At 41.9% G+C, this 20,721-nt stretch overlaps 1 protein-coding gene across 2 annotated transcripts in view; it reads right to left on the bottom strand.

The window, feature by feature from the left end:
* Nucleotides 1–3,842: 3,842 nt before the first annotated feature.
* LOC120424936 (synapsin) overlaps nucleotides 3,843–20,721 on the bottom strand; it is a 44,228-nt gene continuing 27,349 nt past the window's right edge. For both annotated transcript variants that reach the window (XM_052706823.1, XM_052706824.1), the window contains 5 exons: nucleotides 17,306–17,526; nucleotides 17,140–17,236; nucleotides 15,556–15,723; nucleotides 15,217–15,490; nucleotides 3,843–6,870 (listed from right to left, as the gene is read on the bottom strand). In XM_052706823.1, the coding sequence (XP_052562783.1) occupies nucleotides 6,701–6,870; nucleotides 15,217–15,490; nucleotides 15,556–15,723; nucleotides 17,140–17,236; nucleotides 17,306–17,526 (930 nt within the window). In that variant the 3' untranslated portion in view covers nucleotides 3,843–6,700. The remainder of the gene's footprint in view (nucleotides 6,871–15,216; nucleotides 15,491–15,555; nucleotides 15,724–17,139; nucleotides 17,237–17,305; nucleotides 17,527–20,721) is intronic.

Raw genomic sequence — 20,721 nt, 5'->3', positions numbered from 1 at the left:
TTGATTTTTTGCCGATTTAGTCATTTTCCCGTTTTTGCGCGTGGCGCGTCGAAAAACTCAATTTTTATTTTGGAGAAATCATATCTCCGAAACATACGGTTTGACATCGCCAATTTTTTGATATGTTATGTGAAATTTTCCGAGGAATCCGATAAAAATATTTTCAGACATAGGCTCTTTGGTCCAGACACGGTCAAAACGCCATCTTAAGTTTTCATGCGACTTTTTCAAATGTTAAGCTAGATTATTGAAACTTCTTACTATTTTTCCCAAATAGCCAAACTTATCACCTTTCTTTTGCGTCTAAGACAGCTAAAATCGGATGAAATGGCGCGGAGATATGATTTTTCGAAAAAAGTGGTTTTTGCGAAAAATGACATTTTTCGAATCACCCTAGCACGATGTAGGTCACCCTAATGGACAAACAAAAAACACACGGGTCTAATTATTTTGGCCAAGGAACCCCCAGAAAAATTTTGAGCCCGATCGGAGAACTTTTTTTCGGTTTAGGCTCTTTTCAAATGGAATGTATATATATATAGATAGATAAATCAAGAAAAATATAAAACAAGAGAAGTAAACTCTTCGTAGAACTGGAGGAGATCACGGGGAAACACGGGAAAATGAAAATTTTCGAAAAAAAATGTGGGCAGTAGAGAGTGAAATGCTACATATATCGTCATATACGTAAAAACTAGCTTCATTCCAACCAGCACCATTCAACGGTGCATTTTATAGTTGCCTAGCAACTATTTATTCAGTGAGTTTGTTTGATCAGTAATCACGTTATGGGCAGAATTACCAGAAATTTTCCTAACTTTAATCCTAGCTGCATAGAAGTCACTACGAGTGCAAACGGTTCGGTTCGATGTGGTGGGAAATGGACAGTGAAAATTTGAAGATTAGCGAACACGGTATAACCGAAAAGGACATTTCCAGCGAATTTAGTCTACCAAAACGTTTTGAGAGTCCATGTAAGTTTTGTCAAACAGACGTAGAAGCGATGTTTTTTAATTTGAACTGATTATTTTTTACAGATCTTTTCAAAGGTTATGGAAATCAAAAAGATGACCTCAATCCCATTTACAGAACCTCTAACTCTGATTATGGTTATTATCCACCTTGTCCACATACTGTGCCACATAAGTAAGATATTTTTAACAGTCAGCAATTATCTTTGGCGTTACTCTCCTGTTATCATTCTACAGGTATTTCCCAAAGTCGCACAAATTTAGCGGCCATCTTTACAAGTGTGGAATGTTCCGGAACTATTCTCTCAACACTTCAATGGATCGACCGTATTGCGACAACTACTAATTTTTAAATACTAATACTTGTACGTTATCTGATTCGTCTATTTGCAATAGTAAATGATAACTGGATCCATAAAATAAAATTATTGTGAGTGAAACCTCAATGATTCAAATGATTCGATACTTATCTCTTTTAAAAGCAGTTTGTCCTGAATCGAGGGCCACTACAATGAAAGATGGTCGAATTTGTCAACCTTGCTGATAACGAAGTCTTGAGCAATGGTCAAGTAAACAATTGACCCTTCTTCATGATAGCTTCTTGTGTCTCATATAACATTTGTCTAAAATATATTAATAAATGTATTAAAAAATGAACTTACCTGCTGTTTTATGCTTTATCAGTTATAATCTTCTTAATTAAACCTCAAAGACACACTTTCACGAATACATATCGATGCGGAATCAAAAACGGAACAAATGTCAGTGCAGTTGGTATAACAGCTCTGGTATTTTCTATTTTTTTAACAGGATGCTGTAATTTGTTCTGCGCCCAGGGCGGAGAAGTCCTTGTAGATAAAAAGGAAGACACTAGTGGTTGGTACTAGCAATAGTGGCCGACGGCTATAAAGTCATCTTCGTTTTGCTTCGTTTTACAATGCTTAAAATGTTACCGGTAGCCATTATGAATATAAGCAAAAAAGGCAACTTTTCTGGTTTCATATAAGTTTGAGAGGTTGTAGTTGTAGCTCATTAAAAAAAAAACAAAATATTATAAAACACGCTAAAAAATACTAAATTTGTTTAGTCTGTGAGTGATACGTCAAATGCTACAAATTTTCAAATCAAATTTACTACTTCAACCTTATTTGAAACTTTTGAAGGACATTGAACATGTTGAAATTGAAACTAAAAAATGCTTTCTTGTACGCCTACACGGTAAAAATAAACGATATTAGAAGTTTGTTACTAAGAAATCGTCTAATTATGAGAATAACTCACAGTGGCCAAACAGTTGATACCATGAGTGTGAGTGCTGGAGATTGGTATGGCCGATAGGACATTTAGCAAAATTACCTGAGATAATCTTATTTTTCTTATATATTTACTACCTCTGTTTGCAGAAATTTCCCATGTGCATTTTCATTACTTTTGCGTAATTAATGCAGTTTGTTTCAACATCGTGTGACCCTTCAGCAAACCCAAAAATATTCCATCGTCGCTTGTGTGCTGCCTTGTGACGCGTCTGCAGTAAAAAGATCACAAAATAGCACACTAGCGAAGCAGTACTTTGTTCCAGAAATCTGGGGGAAATCCTATTTTTTCGCGAACACGTGGCTTTATGTGTAGGATTAACTTTCGTTGCGTTTTTCTCAGCTTGCTGTTTTTGCATATGGGACATTTATGCGAACATGGGCAGAGTAGCATACTTCGTTTGGAATTCCGCTTTTTAGGGCACGTTTCGCCTATGGGATTCGGCCTTGTAAGTATTCATCTTTTTTGGATTCCGCTTTATGAGATTTCGGCCTTTTCAATTTCTGCATTTTGAGATTCGACACATAAACCTAATGCGTCAGCACATGGGAAATGCAGTGTTCTTTCATTAAATAAAACATCACACAAAAAACAAATTGTTTCAACTCGCATATTTATTTACTGTAAGTTGCATTCACTGATTGAGTTGTGGTTTACTATGCCGCGCAAACATTACTGGTAAATCTAATTAGTATATGGTTTGTTTCTTTCAAATACCCAAGATTACTTTTAACATATTCTGTTACACATACATTGGTTACTATCAGAGTATTTTATGCTTTATGTTTGTTTTTATTTCATTTTCATACACCTATTATCATTAGCTTAAAAAATACTTGCAACATATACCTGGTGAAAATGAAAATATTTTTTATTTATTTTAATGTTCGTTATTTCATCTGGTTGAGTTAATTAAACAAAACATTTCCATTTATCATCGGTTGAGAAAACTTGCTTGCTTTTAATTTCGTTGTTCATTATGATGAGTGTTGCTCATGCTCATTTGTGTTCCAAATCATCTCAAGCTGAGTGTATTGAAAGTTATACTGTCGGTGGATATTATTTCGCGAGTTAAATCACTTTTGTTCATGAGGAAAAATGGCAAAACCAGTTGTAGCATCGGTTTTAGTTGTTACAGTTTGTAGTCGGGCTAGTTGCGCCACATAGCATCACAAGTTACTGTTGATTTTAGGGCATAAGAATTGGAAGTCACTCATAGTTAAAATGCGGTAAATCATTGTATTTGATGTTAATACTAGGCGGCTTCGGCTGCCGATCCCGATGATGCTATGAGACGCGGGTTCGATTCCCGCCTTATCCACTGAGCTTCTATCGGATGGTGAAGTAAAACGTCGGTCCCGGTTTCTCCTGTCTCGTCAGAGGCGCTGGAGCAGAAATCCCACGTTAGAGGAAGGCCATGCCCCGGGGGGCGTAGTGCCAATAGTTTCGTTTTTTTTTTTTTTTACTAGTCATTACTTTGATTTGACTGTCTCGTTTGAATTGAAGAACTATCTGCATCGTCGAGGGACAGTTTTTAGATGTTGAGCAGGATCTAGAAAACATTTCTCGAAAACCCTTGACAGTCAATTGTGCATCCATTAGCTGAACGGATTTGCTGGTAAACTTAACACAATTGCATCAATTGACAGAAACTTGCTTCCGTCGTTAGCTGATAATGGTTTAACGCTGGTGGTCATAATATGTTTAGGTTTTAAATGTGGTTTAAGGGTAAATATTTGCCAATAAGTTTCAATAACATGCCGTTTGTTGGCTTTAGGTTGTTCAATATGTAAATATCAACTATCTTATTAATATTGTCATCATACGATATTCTTAATGCTGCATTTAATTGAGAATGAATTGATATATATATTTTTCTAGCATCATTATCCATTTAGTATTTGACTTGTTTTTTTTTCTTCTAATTATCAATTCAAACTCCTTAACTATAGTAAGATATTCTAACAACATTTAATCATTAATAGTGTATATGTCTTAATATTTTGTTTGTCAATTTAGCCGATGTAAGCCGATTATTTTGTTTTGTTTTGACAGCTTAACATTTATGTTTTGTTTTTCATTGCGGTCTGAAGTTTGTACGTAGTACATTTTTTGTTTTTTTTTCTTCAATAGTTTCGTGCAGTTAGCTACTGTTCTGTGCGCGATACATATCGTTACCTTAATTTCATTGCTGTTTTAATTGAAATTCCAATTTTCTTTGCTTGTTTTAGGATGAGAAACCGAGGAAAAAACAAATTTGCTGTTATCAGTTTTAATTTCCAAACTAGAATTTAATTCTACTCTAGTCAGTCAGCTGTGTTAAGTAATGTGTTTTTCAAGACTTACAATTTTTTTTTTGGGAAATCTGGATCGATTCTTATCCAACTTGTTCTGCTTTCTTTCCAGTGTAGCTTGAAGAAACGTTTAGTACAGTTTAGGAATGTTCATGTGTTTAAACATAACTGTTTGATTTGCAGATTTTTGGTATACACGTGGTGGATTAAATCATGGCGAATGATATGCTTAGCTCTAATACCGTACTGGTAGAACCCCTGATATTAAATGCATTGATTACCTAATTCGTTCAGTACTTAATTGTAAAACCAATTTCAACATAGTTTGTATAACAAGGATAAACGGGCAAATAAACAAACCATACTTGTGCAGAGTTACCAAATGTTTGTTTTTGGAACAAAAACTTTCATCACCTTTCTGACGGACCTGGGATTTGTTCATTCTTCATCAACCTTTGATGGGTTTTCTATATGAATGTAAAACTATGAAACCAGGAAACATCAGAGGCTAATTTCTGTAGTTTGCTTCTTATAGATCTTCCTACACGATAAAGTATTGATTTAGCGTTAATATAATAAGATTGATTTTCGGTACATCTAATACTATTTTCAACAACATGTTTAACGTTTACTTTATTTGAATGTGAATGTTTTTTTTTGCTCAATGATTTGTGTAGGTTTGGTACACTCTAGTACGTGCAAAGTGGGTTAATAGTGAGTAAGTTAGGAAAGATAAATAAGTGTTTTTTTTTAAAATAGAAGCAGTGCACGCACAAATCAACCAGGAGACACAATTTGATTAACATACCCTATAAATTATGGACTAACCTACTACACTGGGTATTGCTACCCGTCCCAAGTCACAGTTTACTTGAGGTCAAAGTCGTCTTCATCATATTTGTTGCTCCACGTTTTGCTTCCTGCTGAACTGCTGCTTATGGAAGAAGCAATTTTTGGGGGCTCGTAAGCCTTGGGAGCAGCCCGGAATCGATCAGTTATAGAAGAGGAGTCGGATTTCTCCGAAGAAACTGAGAGGCTCTTGCTGAACACGTTACGTTCTTCCTTTTTGCCAAAAGTGTGGTCCGAATCCGAGACACTGTTGGTAAAGCTGGAACTGTCCCGGTTTCCATACGAATGTCGATTGAACGTTGATGAAGCGGAAGTAGCGGTAGCAGATGGTGGTCCGCTTACGGCACTGGTGCCGAAAATTAGTTCAGCATCGGAAATGGAATCGTTACTTGTCTTAAAATCCAACCCAGTAGTACTGAAACGGGGTTTGTAAAAGTCTGGACCTTTTGCACCAAATATTAACTCTGCATCTGAGGAGGATCGCTTAGTTCGACCGAATTCCTGTTTTTTAGCTTCGCTGGAACCGGAAGCATTGGCTGACGAAACGGTAGCATTGCTGACGACACTACTTGGCTGCGTTCCGAAACGACCAGTTTGTGATTGATCCCTAATACCTTGCTGTATGTTGTAACGATCTTTCACGTTATCGTCTCCCTTATCGCTAGTGATTATGTTAGAAGAAGTGGTATAAGAGGAAGATGCTGCTGATGTTGTGGATGTCAGTGTCCGGCTAGATATTGAAGAAAATCCTTCTGGATTGATGCCATTCTTCAGCGCCCCGGTATCGCTGGAAATTATTGTAGACGTGGACGAAAATGTAACGCCGGTTGTTACTGCTGTTGCTGCTGTTACTTTATCCTTGTCAAATAGGTTGATCCTGTCGTTTGTGGCCACCGAGTCATATGGTGTTCGTTTTGTCTCTTGAATTGTAGATGGTACCTCTCGGACGTTGGACGTCGTTACCAGCGCAGAGGAATGATTATTAAACGTGGAATTTTTATCAAAAGAAGAAACGCTATCTACTCTACTGGTAGTAGTATAGTTGATGTTATTTACACTGCCACTGGCAGCAGCGGTCGATCCAGCAGCAACACCATTGCACAGTGCATCCTTGCTATCCGGTGCTGTCGCCGCAACCGGGTTGGCAGCAGCAGTCATGGGGCGCGCAATTACACTATCGATCGAATTCTCGCGGGTGCTCAGGATGCTCCCGGTGGTGCTGCCGGATGTGCTTTCACCTCCACGCTGCGGTTTCTTCTTTTTGGCTAAATCCTACATGTCACCAAATATGCCCGCAAACGTTTTGCGCAGATTCTTCATCGTATCCTCGGCTTCGTCAACATTTCCCGGTGCCCCTTGGCCAGGTCCAGGGCCGACTTTGCTGGCATTCGAGCGGGCCGCCGAGGCTGATGAAACACCCGAGATGGAGCTCGATTGAGAAGCTGCGGAAAAATAATGAAAGTAAGGTAGAAATTAAGATAAATATTCTGTTATTGAGAGTACTGAAGCAAAATATTTTAAATTAAACATCAACTCGTGTCCCTCAGACGATTTTGCAAAATAATCATCTTTTATCTTATTCGACAAATTGAAATCTTTTGAGATAAAAAAATGTTTAAGTTTGCAGTTGCCGAATTTATCTACCACGCGATGGTCATTTTAAAACAGAAGTTATTTGAAAAATTGTCGAAATTCGCAAAAGTTTTCGGTGATGCCAAAAAAGAAGGAGTGGTCCAATTTTGCTGAAACTCGAGATTATTGAAAAATTTACCATTTAGCAGGCGAGGACCAGTTACATGCAAGTAAATCCGTCAAATTTCAAGGTGTTGTTAGAGCTTATCATTTATATTTTTTAAACTGATTTAGGGGCATTCAAATATAAGATATACCATGACAGTATGAAACTTACAGGTTCCAAAATCGTGGTCGCAATATCAATAACTGCGTTGACCATATTGGCTAATTTTTGGAGTTTGGGGAAATGATTCGCATGTCATGCTCGCCGATTTTCAAACATATCTGTTATGCAAACAGGATATATTTTGAGAGTCTGGTGGTAGTTGTTTGACATGTGACGTCGTGGTTTTTGTAAAAAAAAATAAACGACTAAAGAAAATTTTAATCTTCTTTAGGGGAAAACCGGTTGAATTCGACGACACCGGATATATTTTCTCTAAGCTCAAACCAGGTTCAATGAATAGACATTGATAGAAATGCTTTTTGGAGTGTTCCAGACAATTCCACTTATGCTTGACCAATCCTTCAATAGTCTACCCGAGCAGACGAGAATAAAAATAATCGAGACTACAGTCTGAATAGGGACAGCAGTTTTTAGAGCACTTAAAGCTTTTAAATTTGGAATTGGATGTACAAATTTTGTTGGCCTGAGTCTGTTCTAACCAAAACCAACCACAAAAATCAAAATATTGTGCTCCAACATGGTTAAAACTGCTGTCCCAATTCGCCCCATGTGTCCCGAATGACCCCAGTTTACGGTATCCGAAGTTTTACATGGGACTTCGGATAATCGTATCACGAAGGAAAACATTTTTTTCCCTATTTTTAAAATGTCTTGTTTTTTTACATTAAATTCGAGTTCTGCGACTACATTTGAGGCAATTTTGAACTGCTGAATGCCTATTAAATAACAAAATGCTTTTTTTTATATTTCATCCCTGCCATTTTGGTCACCATCTCGGATTTAAAAAAAATTAAATAACTTTAGCGTAGTTTAGTGGTCAACCTTAAGCTCTCGACAATCAAACAATAAGACAACGACGAAAATGTTTTTTTTTCGTGATTCGATTATCCGAAGTGAAATTTTTCCGTTGGCTTCGGATAAACGAGTCTGGACTGTATTGATCTGATTTGTTGGTAAAATGACCCGCTAAGATCACCATCTCCATGCGAATATGAATGCGAATGATCTGATTTGTTGTTAAAATAACCCTCTACAATCCAACATCGCCTTTAGACGGGCTTCGATTTAAAAAATCGCCAAAAATCAATTTTTCAACCAATTTTTTTTATCTTTAAAAAGATTTGGAATAAGGAGCTCTTAAAATTTTAGACTTTTTGTGACGTCGCCAATGTTTTTAAAGATGTATTTTTTCGGGGGTCAACATTGGCTGTGTTTTTTACTAACATTTCCTATATTTTATTTAAAAAGAAGTATAAAGTAATTTTTGTAGTGTCCCAAACTATGCCTCTACTCATTTTTTTACAATTTAAATGATTATGATGATAATGATAATGGTGCCTATTTATAGCAAAAAAAGTGGAAAACAAGGAAAAAAAATGAAAAAGTGACTGTTCGGCAAGACGCCGAATGTTTTGCCCGGATTTGCGCAACTGCCTCTCAGTGTGCGTGAGTCCAGCCCTGCGTAGCTGTCAGCGACGGAGCTGGCAACGTGACAGCGTGAAACAACGCATCGAGCGAAAACGGCGCGAACCGAAGCGCGCGCAAACGGAAAGAAGGAGAGAGAGACGAGCGAAAATTCACTCCGTTTCGAGACGCGAACGAGACACGTCGCGTAGTGTACATAAGAATCAGAAATTCAATAGTTTTGAGTATTAAAAGTGAGAAAACAAGTCCCCAGTGTTTTTTTTTATCACCGAATCCGAAAATACAGTCCACCCGCAGAATCCAGTTGGGGGATTTGGCCCCAACATTTGGTCCTTACGATCCGAATAGACAGTTGACCTATCGATCCGGTAAGTCCGTCGGAATCGTCGCGAGTGTCTCGAGGAGGAAGAATGCTCGGGAAAGAAGAAGTTCGCGAGCAGTGATCCGGAAGACGTCGATTCCCGGAGGGCGTTCCACGCGGCCCGGAACAGCGTTGGAAAAAACCGTGTCTGTGTGGTGATCCAGCAGATCGACGGTCCGGAACGCAGCAGTGAGCCGGAAGTGGTCGTTGGCCACCGGCAGAAGAAAATGGACGTTGTGAACGTTGCGAGGAAAGTGGTCCCATTGGCCACTCGAGCAATACAGTGAAGTTTGTGTGTGTGCGTGTGTGTTGGCGTTCGCGCCATCTTGCCACACAAGGAAAAAAACAGAAGTGTGCGCCGCCATTTTGTCGCACGAAGAAAATGTGTTCGTCGGCGAGTGGGCTTGGCGACGATGGCGGCATCTAGTTGAAGAACAAGTGTGTGTGTTCGTCGGTGAGAGATGGGCGTGCGCCACCATCTTGCTGCACGAAAAGTGAAAGCCTCGGCGGATGTGGTCCCATTGGCCATCCCGAGCAGAACCGAGCGTGGAAAGTGGTCTCATTGGCCACCCTAGCAGAACAGTGTGAAGTGAAAAACTGAAAGCCTCGGCTGATGCGGTCCCATCGGTCACCCCGAGCAGAATTGCGTGGAAGGTGGTCCCATTGGCCACCCGAGCAGAAAAACTATGGTGAAGAAGTGCTTTTGAAAAAGTGATGGAGTGCCGCGCAGCTCTGTGAGCAGAGTGGTGCGCAGAAAAGCCCTGACGGAGGTCCCATTGGCCACGTCAGGCAGAAGTTCCGACGGGTGGACCCGATGTCCACGCCGTGAAAAGGAGCTGGAAAAGTGGTCCCATTGGCCACAAGGTGAAGTGTTGTGCGTTGCTCTGTGAACAGAGTGACGTGTGAAAAGCCCCGACGGACTGGTCCACGTCGGGCAGGTAGTTCCGACGGGTGGATCTGATATCCACGCCGTGAGAAGGAACGAAGAGTGGTCCCATTGGCCACGAAGAAGCCCTGCGTCTGTGTGGTGAGCCAACAGAGCAGCGTGCTGAAAAAACCGGCGGTAGCGGTCCCATCGGCCACACCGTACCCGAAGAAAAGTGAGCGCGAGGCGCAGAAAACTCGAACAAAAGTGACCTGCTGCAAAAGCAGCGGAAAGTGCAACGCAGTGCTGCGACGCAGACTGCAAGATCACGAGCAGAAGAGTGCTGGTGAGCCGGCAGCTCGAAAATAGTGATCCAGTGTGCCCAGCTGGAAAGAAGCAGAGGAAGATCCAGTGCGACAGAACGTTGTCGCTGTCGTGTCGTCCAGAGTACGGCAACAGCGAAGAATCAGATTCCTGCGCGAATCTAGAAATAACAGATCCCGACAAGATGGAGCTGAAATCAGCGCGTTCCTTGACCATCAAGCGAAACTTCATCAAGGGGAAGATTTCGCGCGTCGTAGGCAGGCTGACGGCGTTCGATGAGAACCACCAGCTGCCTTCGTTTGCCCAGCTACAAGTCTTCGTGTGGAACGTCGAGAAGTACTACGGCGAGTTCAACGAGGTTTGCGACGAGTTTAAGGTAAGCGACGCTGACGCTGGTGAACGCTTCAACCACGACATCGAGTGGGCTAGAGTGGTGAGTCTGGTTCAGGAGGCTAATCTGCGGATTGTGGCCCTGAACAACGCACTGCTGTCTCAGCCCGTGCATGCCGCTGTTCCTGAGCCGGTCTTGAAGGAAGAGGCCAACCGAACTCCGCTTCCCACGACCGAGGCTCGTGGCGAAGTTGATTCTTCCGGAGCCGGCGATGTTCCGGATGCTGCGAACGCCGAGAGATTCCATGCAGATGAACGAGATCCGGTCGCACCTGACACCAAGGTAGGTGCCCATTTTGAACTCTATTCGAGTCCGCCCATTACGGGCAGCGAGCGTTACGAGCCGATGTGCACGTTGTGCAACAGTTGCCGCTCGGACATCGACTGCTTCCCGGTCCGTGGAGATCCGGTCGAGCAGTGTCAACCCCTCGAAGAGTCGAACCCCGACCTGAGCAGCCAGAAGAGGTTGCCAGGAGAGTCTCATGAGCCTGAGACTCAACCCGCAGTGCACGCGATACTGCCACCCGAGGAACCTGAAGTGGTTCCGCACGAGTCCTCAGATGACCGAGGTAGTGCCGAGACAAAACCCGGCCTGTGCAGCCCCCAGTAGTTGCCAGGAGATTCTCGCGAGCCTGAGAATCGCCAAGAAGAGTCGTCCGAGGAACCGGCAGTGGTTCCGCATGAGTCCTCGGCAGCAGAACGAGGTAGTGCCGTGTCGGACGACCCAGAAGCTGTCCCCATGCCGGAACCAGCTGAGCACGTCGACGTTGTGCCAGACGTTGATACGTGCCAAGCAGTGCAAGAAGATGCATTGCTGCCAACCGAGCCTGACGTAGCGGACGAATCCCGACATCTACGGCGACAAGCAAACGTGTACGAGCCACGAGAGTGCGACGTACCTGTACAGCCAACGGACCGAGCTGTACGACAGATGCTGCGGTGACAGCATCGAACTGTTAGGAGCCGACTGTGCGGGTGAACCCGGAAGAGCTATGGAGAAGTCGGCAGAGCCTGCAATCTTCAGCAGCACCACAAAGAGACCCCGATTGGTCAGGGACCCAGGCGTGGAGTTGAGCGCAGCGCTTCACTTCACACAACCGTAGACGACCACCACCATGCCAGCAAGTGCAAAGGAGTTGCTTGCTCGTCTGGACGTTATGGACCTGGAACCGCCAGCGATCGACGGAGTCTCGCAGTAAGAACGACCGACACCGATCCAGCGTGTTGGTGAACCTGATGCCGTGACGCCTCAACCCCGGGGGAGAATGTTCGGCACGACGCCGAATGTTTTGCCCGGATTCGCGCAACTGCCTCTCAGTGTGCGTGAGTCCAGCCCTGCGTCGCTGTCAGCGACGGAGCTGGCAACGTGACAGCGTGAAACAACGCATCGAGCGAAAACGGCGCAATCCGAAGCGCGATTGGGACGGGAATGTTAGTTAGCACAGGTTGCTACAAAGGGTGGGTTCTATACGATATCCACACCCCCACGTGTGCCGGAAAACTACTTCTACTTGGGATTTTGTTAGTCGGAAAGGGTAATGGCCAGGATTCATCATAAAGGATGATGATGCGACCCAATAATCAATAAATTTTGTTTAATGATGTGATGTATTATGCATTCTCAAGGCAAACAGTCGGAGGATGCGGATGAGATTATTCCCGGTTATTTGGTGTTGAGTTTAGCATAAATGATTCAATCTTAGACAGCCGGCTGTGGAAAGATAAAACCAATTAAATGCGAAAACGCGAAACCGCTCGAGCCGAAAAACACACACAATCGGGGGGGAAAAAAGACGGAAACGGCAACGAAAATCCGGCTTGTTTACCGCGACGCGAACCGTTCAAATTCTCCAAAGCAACTGTCAAACATCCCGAAATCACCCGGGTCGAAATACACACACAATCGGGGGGGGAGGAAACAAAGACGGAAACGGCAACGAAAATCCGGCTTGTTTACCGCGACGCGAACCGTTCAAATTCTCCAAAGCAACTGTCAAACATCCCGAAATCACCCGGGTCGAAATACACACACAATCGGGGGGGAAACAAAGACGGAAACGGCAACGAAAATCCGGCTTGTTTACCGCGACGCGAACCGTTCAAATTCTCCAAAGCAACTGTCAAACATCCCGAAATCACCCGGGTCGAAATACACACACAATCGGGGGGGAAACAAAGACGGAAACGGCAACGAAAATCCGGCTTGTTTACCGCGACGCGAACCGTTCAAATTCTCCAAAGCAACTGTCAAACATCCCGAAATCACCCGGGTCGAAATACACACACAATCGGGGGGGAAACAAAGACGGAAACGGCAACGAAAATCCGGCTTGTTTACCGCGACGCGAACCGTTCAAATTCTCCAAAGCAACTCAATCAGAAATTCAAGAGTTTTGAGTAGTAAAAGTGAGAAAACAAGTCCCCAGTGTTTTTTTATCACCGAATCCGAAAATACAGTCCACCAGCAGAATCCAGTTGGGGGATTTGGCCCCAACAGTGACTTTAAAAACATGATAAAAATAGATAGGCAAAATGTAATGATATGAGGTTGTAGAATAGTCCAAATACTACCAAAAACAAATATGAACTAATCAAGATAAACGAAAAATAAAATACTAAAAATGAAAAGGAAAAACAAGAAAAACATAGAACAAGAGAATTTTTTTTTCGTAGAACAAAATGACCTCCTGAACACGGGAAAAATAAAAAAATTCGAAAACAAATTGGGCAGTAGAGGGATAACAGAGGCCAGTAACAGAAAAAGTTTGATCTTTTTATTCATAACATTTATGATATTGATTGCGAATGACCAAAAAGGATAAAGCTGCCAAAAATAAATGAATTGACGACAACATAGATAATATCTCCGCATTCTCATGTAATTGAAGCTTAGATATTTTTTTGCGAAACTTATTGGTATTCTTTTAAAATACCGGTTTAAATTATATTACATGGAGCACGGGTCTTAGAAACCGGCACCAAAATAACAACATTATATTCGATGGCGGACAACAATTATACCAAGATCTCTCAATTCTCATTCTTGGTTATTGCATATTCTGAAAGTACTCCTAATAAACTAAAAATGAGCAAAAGTTACTTCAGTAAAGTCTGTTTAATAATGATTTGAAATAAAGTAACATAAACAAAATCTCTGGCATCAGCAGTGCCTGTTTATATGGCCCTGTCAACCTGTCAAATAAAAGACTGCATGAACACCGTGACGAAAAAAAGCATCATGAATAGCGAATCATAACAAAACTTCCCCTCCACTTGCAAAAAGCGCCATGTACATTTGGCGAAGAAAAACGAATCATAACAAAGCTTCCCCTCTAATGACAGCAGGGTGATATAGACGTTGGTGATTCCAAAAGAAGTTTATTTGTTTTTCTTGAATATAATGACAGAAATAATGTTTTATTGAATATGGATGATCAAAAGGGTGCCCAGAAAAAAACCCTCTGTTCCACAAGTGGAAAACGATTAATTGGGTTATTTTAAGCATCTGTGCAAATCTTGAGCGAAATCGGTTGAAATTAACCCATTGATACCCGAGCCTAAAGTTGGTGAAAAAAATGTGTTTCATACAAAATTGTCTTTTTTAAATCGCTAATCACTTTTTCAGGATCAAGTTTTACAACGTTGTTGAGCATTAAATTTTCAATAAGAATCTCACTTTTGAGAATATTTGGATGCAAACCAAACCGTAAGAAAATTGTTTTTTTTTTCCATACATTTTTTCGATTTTCCCCATACAAACTTCACTTTCGAGTATCAATGGGTTGACCGATTTTGCTCATATTTGGCCCAGAGTCCTCAAATAGCCCAAAGAACAATATTCAGTTTGTGGAGAGAGATTTTGAAAAAAAAGTCCCATGTTCTGGGCACCCTAATGATCAAGTATCAATAAAGGCATCGTTTGTTATCATTAGAAAATTTTCTTTTGCTTTTATATTAAAATGGGAATTAAACAATTATGCTTAACATTTAGATGCGTTTCTCTCAAAACGCATGGTTTGTACATGATGCTTTTTGAAATGTTGGCGTCGAAATGTATTTTTTGCAATTCCGTTGCGAAACTACTTACTTTTCCTGTCATTCTTGAACGACGAAATAGCCTACTTTTCTGTACCAAAAATAACAGAATCGAATAGCAACACTTTTCAAAATAAATGCTGAAAAGTTCTACTTTTCAGCACTGAAATGGGTGCTGAAAAGTTGAACTTTTCAGCACTTGTTTCGAAAAGTAACATTTTTCAAAAAAAAAATTTATTTAAACGATTTATTGACAAAATACATGAAATTTTGACTTAAAATTTCACACAATGGATGTTTTTCGGAATTGCAAAAAATGTTGTATGGAACTGAAATGTACGACTCGTGCTGAAAAAATCCTCTTTTTGCAACTTGTTGCATAAACTACTATTTCGACGTGCCTTTTTTATCAGCGATGACGTAGGGAGCGCAATTTTGAAACTCCCTGTTATACAATCGGGACCTACCTTGCGAATCACGACGTCCTACGCTGTTGAGAGTTGGGGCCTTATCCATCGGTTGCTCGGGCGGTTCTCCCGACTGGCTACTAATGCTACCATGACGACCAATGGAACCGACGCCCGGTGTTGTGCGTTCCGGAATCGGCGGAGGGCCACCGCCAACAGGTGCCGGCCGGCTTCCGATCGGGACCGGAGGGTTCTCCTCGGTGGGACTACCACCACGTGACGAGATCGATGTACGCGAAGTTGCCTTTGTCAGCATTGACGGACGGCAAACGTTCTGAGAAAAGGGGGAAGGGTCGTGATTACTTACACTAATCGTTGCTTTTTTGGTTGGCTCTGTACCTGCATGCGTCCTACGACCAGATCGGCAATTTGGCGGCGATCCTCTTCCTGTGTGTCTCCCATTAGAGGGAAGGTCGAGTCGGATGCACTAATTATGAACTCTTTGCCTTCTTTTGATACGATTACGGCTATTCCGCAAACCTCCATGCTTCCGAACAGCTCCGAAACCTTAAATTGAAAAGTGTACGGTTGTTAATCACAACGTTGAGGTTTATTTATGCGTCTGTCGACTTAGAAACTATTTTAATTGGCATAAACTTGAAACAAAAATTTCTTCATGAAAGTTCTACAACGAGATACAACGACAATATTTGTTGAAACTAGTATGTGATAACAAGTTGATCGGAAGTGTTCATGATAAATTTCTCACGATAAAAGTTTGGTCATAATATACGTTCCAATTTCTTAACGATAGAGTGTTCATTTGAAATTCCTTCTATCCAGCTTAAGCTAATTCGATACTGAGCGGGATGATCTCATTTCGCTTAAGGAAGAATGAGTGCGTCATTGGTGTAGTCACAGTTGACGTGTCATCGCCAGATCGTCGAACTCAACGACGGCCTACGACACATATTGTAAGTCGTAAAGAGCACATGAGTTTTGCATATTTCCAGTAGATTCGTATATGTATAAATAGTGAATTATCTAACTCATGGGTCTCATAATAGTTTCTGCGTGTTGAGTCATTTTGTATTATTTTCAGAAATTTATTTCATGAACATAAAACAGAATGTTATCAAGTGAGCTCTGATTTTGAATTCTTTCCGAGTCATTGTCAAATAAGGAAATAGAATTTCTATACGAGCAATGACTAGTCATCGTCCGGAATTTCTGCCCACCTTGAGGAAAGGACACCCACGCAGGGTTGATAATCGGATGTGAAACACCACCATAAAAGCGAACGAATGAAACGTCTAATTGGTTTCTCATTAAGTTATTTTTAGAAATGCTTTAAATGTGACATTTATGCATGACTTGCGTGAAGGAATTATTTCATCAGACCCATAGAGCTTTCAAGCTTTTCTAAATTAATAAATTTCAAAACAATTTAAACAATCTTTTTTTAAATGATAGCATGATAACAATGGAATCTGGATTCTGGATATTTTACACCTGTCAGTAGATTGAATTACATTGTTATCAAGACTCCTGATAATCGATTCGAATGCAAAAAAAAAAACATTTTTGCAATTCCGTCGTGAAACAATTTACTTTTCCTGTCATTCTTGAGCGACGAAATAGCCTACTTTTCTGTACCAAAAATAACAGAATCGAATAGTAACCCTTTTCAAAACAAATGCTGAAAAGTTCTACTTTTCAGCACTGAAATGGATGCTGAAAAGTTGAACTTTTTAGCACTTGTTAGGAAAAGTTATAATTTTCAACATTTTTTTGATTTAAACGATTCATTGACTCATGGGCATTTGTCATATAATTTCGTTCAAAGGGTGTTTTTCGGAATTGCAAAAAACGTTGTATGGAACTTGTTGCAAAACTTGATTTTTTCATCACTCGTCGTATTTATCCAACTCTTCTTTTTGCAACATGTTGCATAAACTACTATTTTAATGTAGTTGAACTCACCTCATCGATCCAAGACTTATATTTTTCTGTCATAGGAATCTGTTCGAGCATTGCTGAACCTTGATTTGTTTTCCAGTTTCCGGAGATGGATTTTCTCCTATATATCAAAGAGGCAACAATTACTTACTAGACTTTTTTCTCTGTGCGATCAATCTACTATACTCACATGAACGCCTTGTAATTCCCGCCGATCTTCTGGATGTGTACGTCGAACTTTGCATCGATGTACGGCTCGAGGCTGCAGTAGGAGGTACTCTCGGAGAGTCCGGTTCCGCACAGGAGCCCAGCGGCGTCTTGCAGCGCGGCCGGGTTGTCCAGCTTAGCAGTTGCCTTTCCACCGTGACAATGGCCGGCCTTCAGCACACAAGGGAAACGTTGCCAGGCGAGCTTGAATGGACAGAGGGGAAACGAAGGATAGATTTAGTTTTTTCATTCTTCAACCGCAATGGTTTTGGCGCTTCACGCTTTAAAATATATTAATTGTATATAAGAGTAAACAGAAGACATTTTTCATGCCTCAAAACTGATGATTATCTCATTGCTGTTGATTTTTACTTTCTTTATTAAGGGACCATCCATAAACCACGTGGACAATCGTTGGAGCGTGTATGGAGCGTGGAAAATCGTTCACCCCCCCCCCTGAAGTGTCCACGTGGTTTATGGATGGTCCCTAAGCTTCTGTATCGATTTTTATCCGATTTCCTTGAAAAGTTTTAATCAATGCATCACCAATAACTTTCGGGATAAAATTATAGCGCATTTATGATCATCAATCAAATTGTAGAATTTCCCTAGACAATCTCACTGCTGAACATGTTTCGAGTTGAAAACCATTGTCTACTGATTCAATTTCGACAAATGTTGAATAATCCATCTCTGGGTTGTGAAGCACTTATTTAGTTTAATAAATGTCATCGCAAGTTATGATTTATTGATAGATTTCTTCAAATACATATCGAACCATGTGAATTAGGATTCCAGAAGTCAACATAATTTGTTACCTAATTGAAAATCTAATAAAAAATAGCACGAATGCAGTTCTCTTTGGGTTTATGATTATTTCAGGTACAACATTTTTCAGTTTTTTAAACATAGGTAATTCTCGCCAACTCATGCAGCAGTTGCCCCGATCCCTCTTCGATTTGCGTGCAACTTTGTCCTAAGTTAGTTCCTGATCACGAATCCAAAGTCCGTTTTTTGACATCTCGTGACGGAGGGGCAGTACGACCCTATCCTATCGACCTATCGACTCAGAATCAAATTCTGAACAAATGTCTGTGCGTGTGTCTGGATGTGAGTCCGTGCACCGAAAAATATGCACTGTATTATCTCTGGATATGTTGAATCGATTTGGACCGTTTTGGGGTCCCATAAGACCCTAGTTAATATTTTGAAGTTTAGAAAAGTACTTCAAAAGTTATGCTAAAAAAAAGTGTTTTAGCAAAAGGTCGTAAAAGGGCGAGAATCTGTGACAATCGAACACGATACGCTTTCCTTCGGAAACAATTAGAAACACGCGAGAAGATAGCTTAAAACGAGTAAATTTATTTGCACGTGATTTTGTATGCGAGAACAAGAGTGCGTGTAGTCTTGTACGAGGCTTTATTTCAACTGATAAGACGGTGCAGAACGAGATCTGATCTCCTCCAGACGAATTTGGATGTGAAAGGGAATGATAAAGTTCTTCTCGATCGGACACGATCACTTGCCGATCGTGGCTCCATACTACCGTGTGTGTGATAAGGAATAGTGTAGAAAACAATAAATTCAAGTTCAGCTTAAATCTAAAGAACGCAGCATTCGTTAGGGTGGTGCGTTAACATGCCGGCCCCCGTTGAAAGCATCAGCTTTCAATCAAGATTACGATGTCGTCATCAGCTTCGGATGCCCAGCTTCGGAGGAGCTCGTTACTGGTAGTTGAAGGCCGATGTCATGGTCATCGTTTGTTGTTGTATGCTACTTCTTAGGTCACAACAGTCTCAACGATCAGCTGTTCTTCTGCACCGTTCTCCTGCTCGGCCCGATGAAGTCACGGGAATCCCCATGACCGATGTCCTTTTTGTTGCTGTTGACATTCAGGGTTGAAGCTTGGTGATCACGTTGGGCGTACTCGTGGTTGTGGGTTGAAGTAGCCGTTGATGATCCAGTGACATGCCGGAGGACGAAAAATTCTTTAGTTTTTTGCAAATTCAATTAAAAAATAACTTACGGGGGTTGGAGGCCCATGGGCCTCCCGTTGCGCAACGCCGAAGCATTGCGATGGATGTCTCAGAACTCTGAGTTCGGATTGGCCATACCAACGACATCGGTTGTTGGCATGCGTAACGGCTGGGCATCTATCTCGAACAGGGTGGCGACTGGAGGTGAGGCGTGGGCCACCAGCTTCTGCGTGTCTTTCAAGCGATTCTTGACGATCTTCTTCCAACGACTGAGTTGTGATGCAATTTTCTTCGGTTCAATCGTTGCGGCATTGTGGAACAGGATTGTAAAACGAAGTTCCATCGCTGCTGCTTTTAACCTTCCGGACGGAGTCCTTTTGGCCATGGCTCGTATCACTTTGAGGGAAGTGGACTGTTTGCGAGTAGGTGGTGACATCTGGCCGATGTCTGCGATCAGGGCGATTCTTTTCATGTGGAAGCGGAGGTGCATGGCGAACAGGTTGTCAGGTTTACTTCTAGGAGTGATCGGCTGTGATTCTTGGGGGTGATCATGGGGATCGAGCACGATGTTCACCGTTTGCAGCAGCGCCGAGGCAGGCACACTTCGAGCACCAACAGAGTTGATGGGCACGAGGCAGGTGGCAAGCGGCGACTGCGGCATAGACGGCGACGGCAACGACGACGAGTGAGTATGCGAGGAAGTCTGCTTCGATTGAATCTCCAAGAAGACCGGTAGAGGGCGAGAAACAACTGGGCTAGTATGGGTAGATATGCGATCGTGCGACATGAGGAGACGCATGGTTTGGTGCGAGCAACACGGATACGAACTGGTCGCTGGACAATTGACTGCGTAGGTGGTCTTCGATGTCAGCGGCCGAAGCTGTTCCGGGTTGTAAGATTTCGACGAGAATGACGACAAATGTAGAATGGGCATATGGTTGGGGAGTTCAGAGTCCGGTAGTTTCATATGCGATGGGGCAGGTAGGTTTTGAGTAAAGTTATCTTCGGGACACGTGGGCTGCTTCTTGGTTTCGTTAACCAAGAAACTGTAAACGAACACGTAGTCTAGTTCAAATTTCTGACGGATTCGACGATTGCTCTCGTCAACGGCAGACATGGCAGCTTCCGCCGTAATTGCAGCCGATTTGCTTTGATTTTCATCGTCGTCGAGCAGCAGCTCGATGTTCAGACGATTAGCGAAGTATTGATCATCTAGTCCATCAATACGTTGCTTCCATCCCGCAAGTTGTACGCTGTGTTGTTCTGCTTTGTAGTCTTCAACAAACTGCTTCGCGCTGGTAAGCGTGTCCAGGAAGAGCCGCTCTTGGTAGAAAAGTGCACTCAATCTCGATTCCATTATCCACAGCGACCAGCCAAGCTCAACACGTGTCAAATGCAGAACCCATAAACTACTAGCCCAGAC

Source organism: Culex pipiens, chromosome 1 (assembly GCF_016801865.2).
Source record: "Culex pipiens pallens isolate TS chromosome 1, TS_CPP_V2, whole genome shotgun sequence".
NCBI classification, from domain to species: Eukaryota; Metazoa; Arthropoda; class Insecta; order Diptera; family Culicidae; genus Culex; species Culex pipiens.
This window is presented reverse-complemented; position numbering and strand designations above follow the sequence as displayed.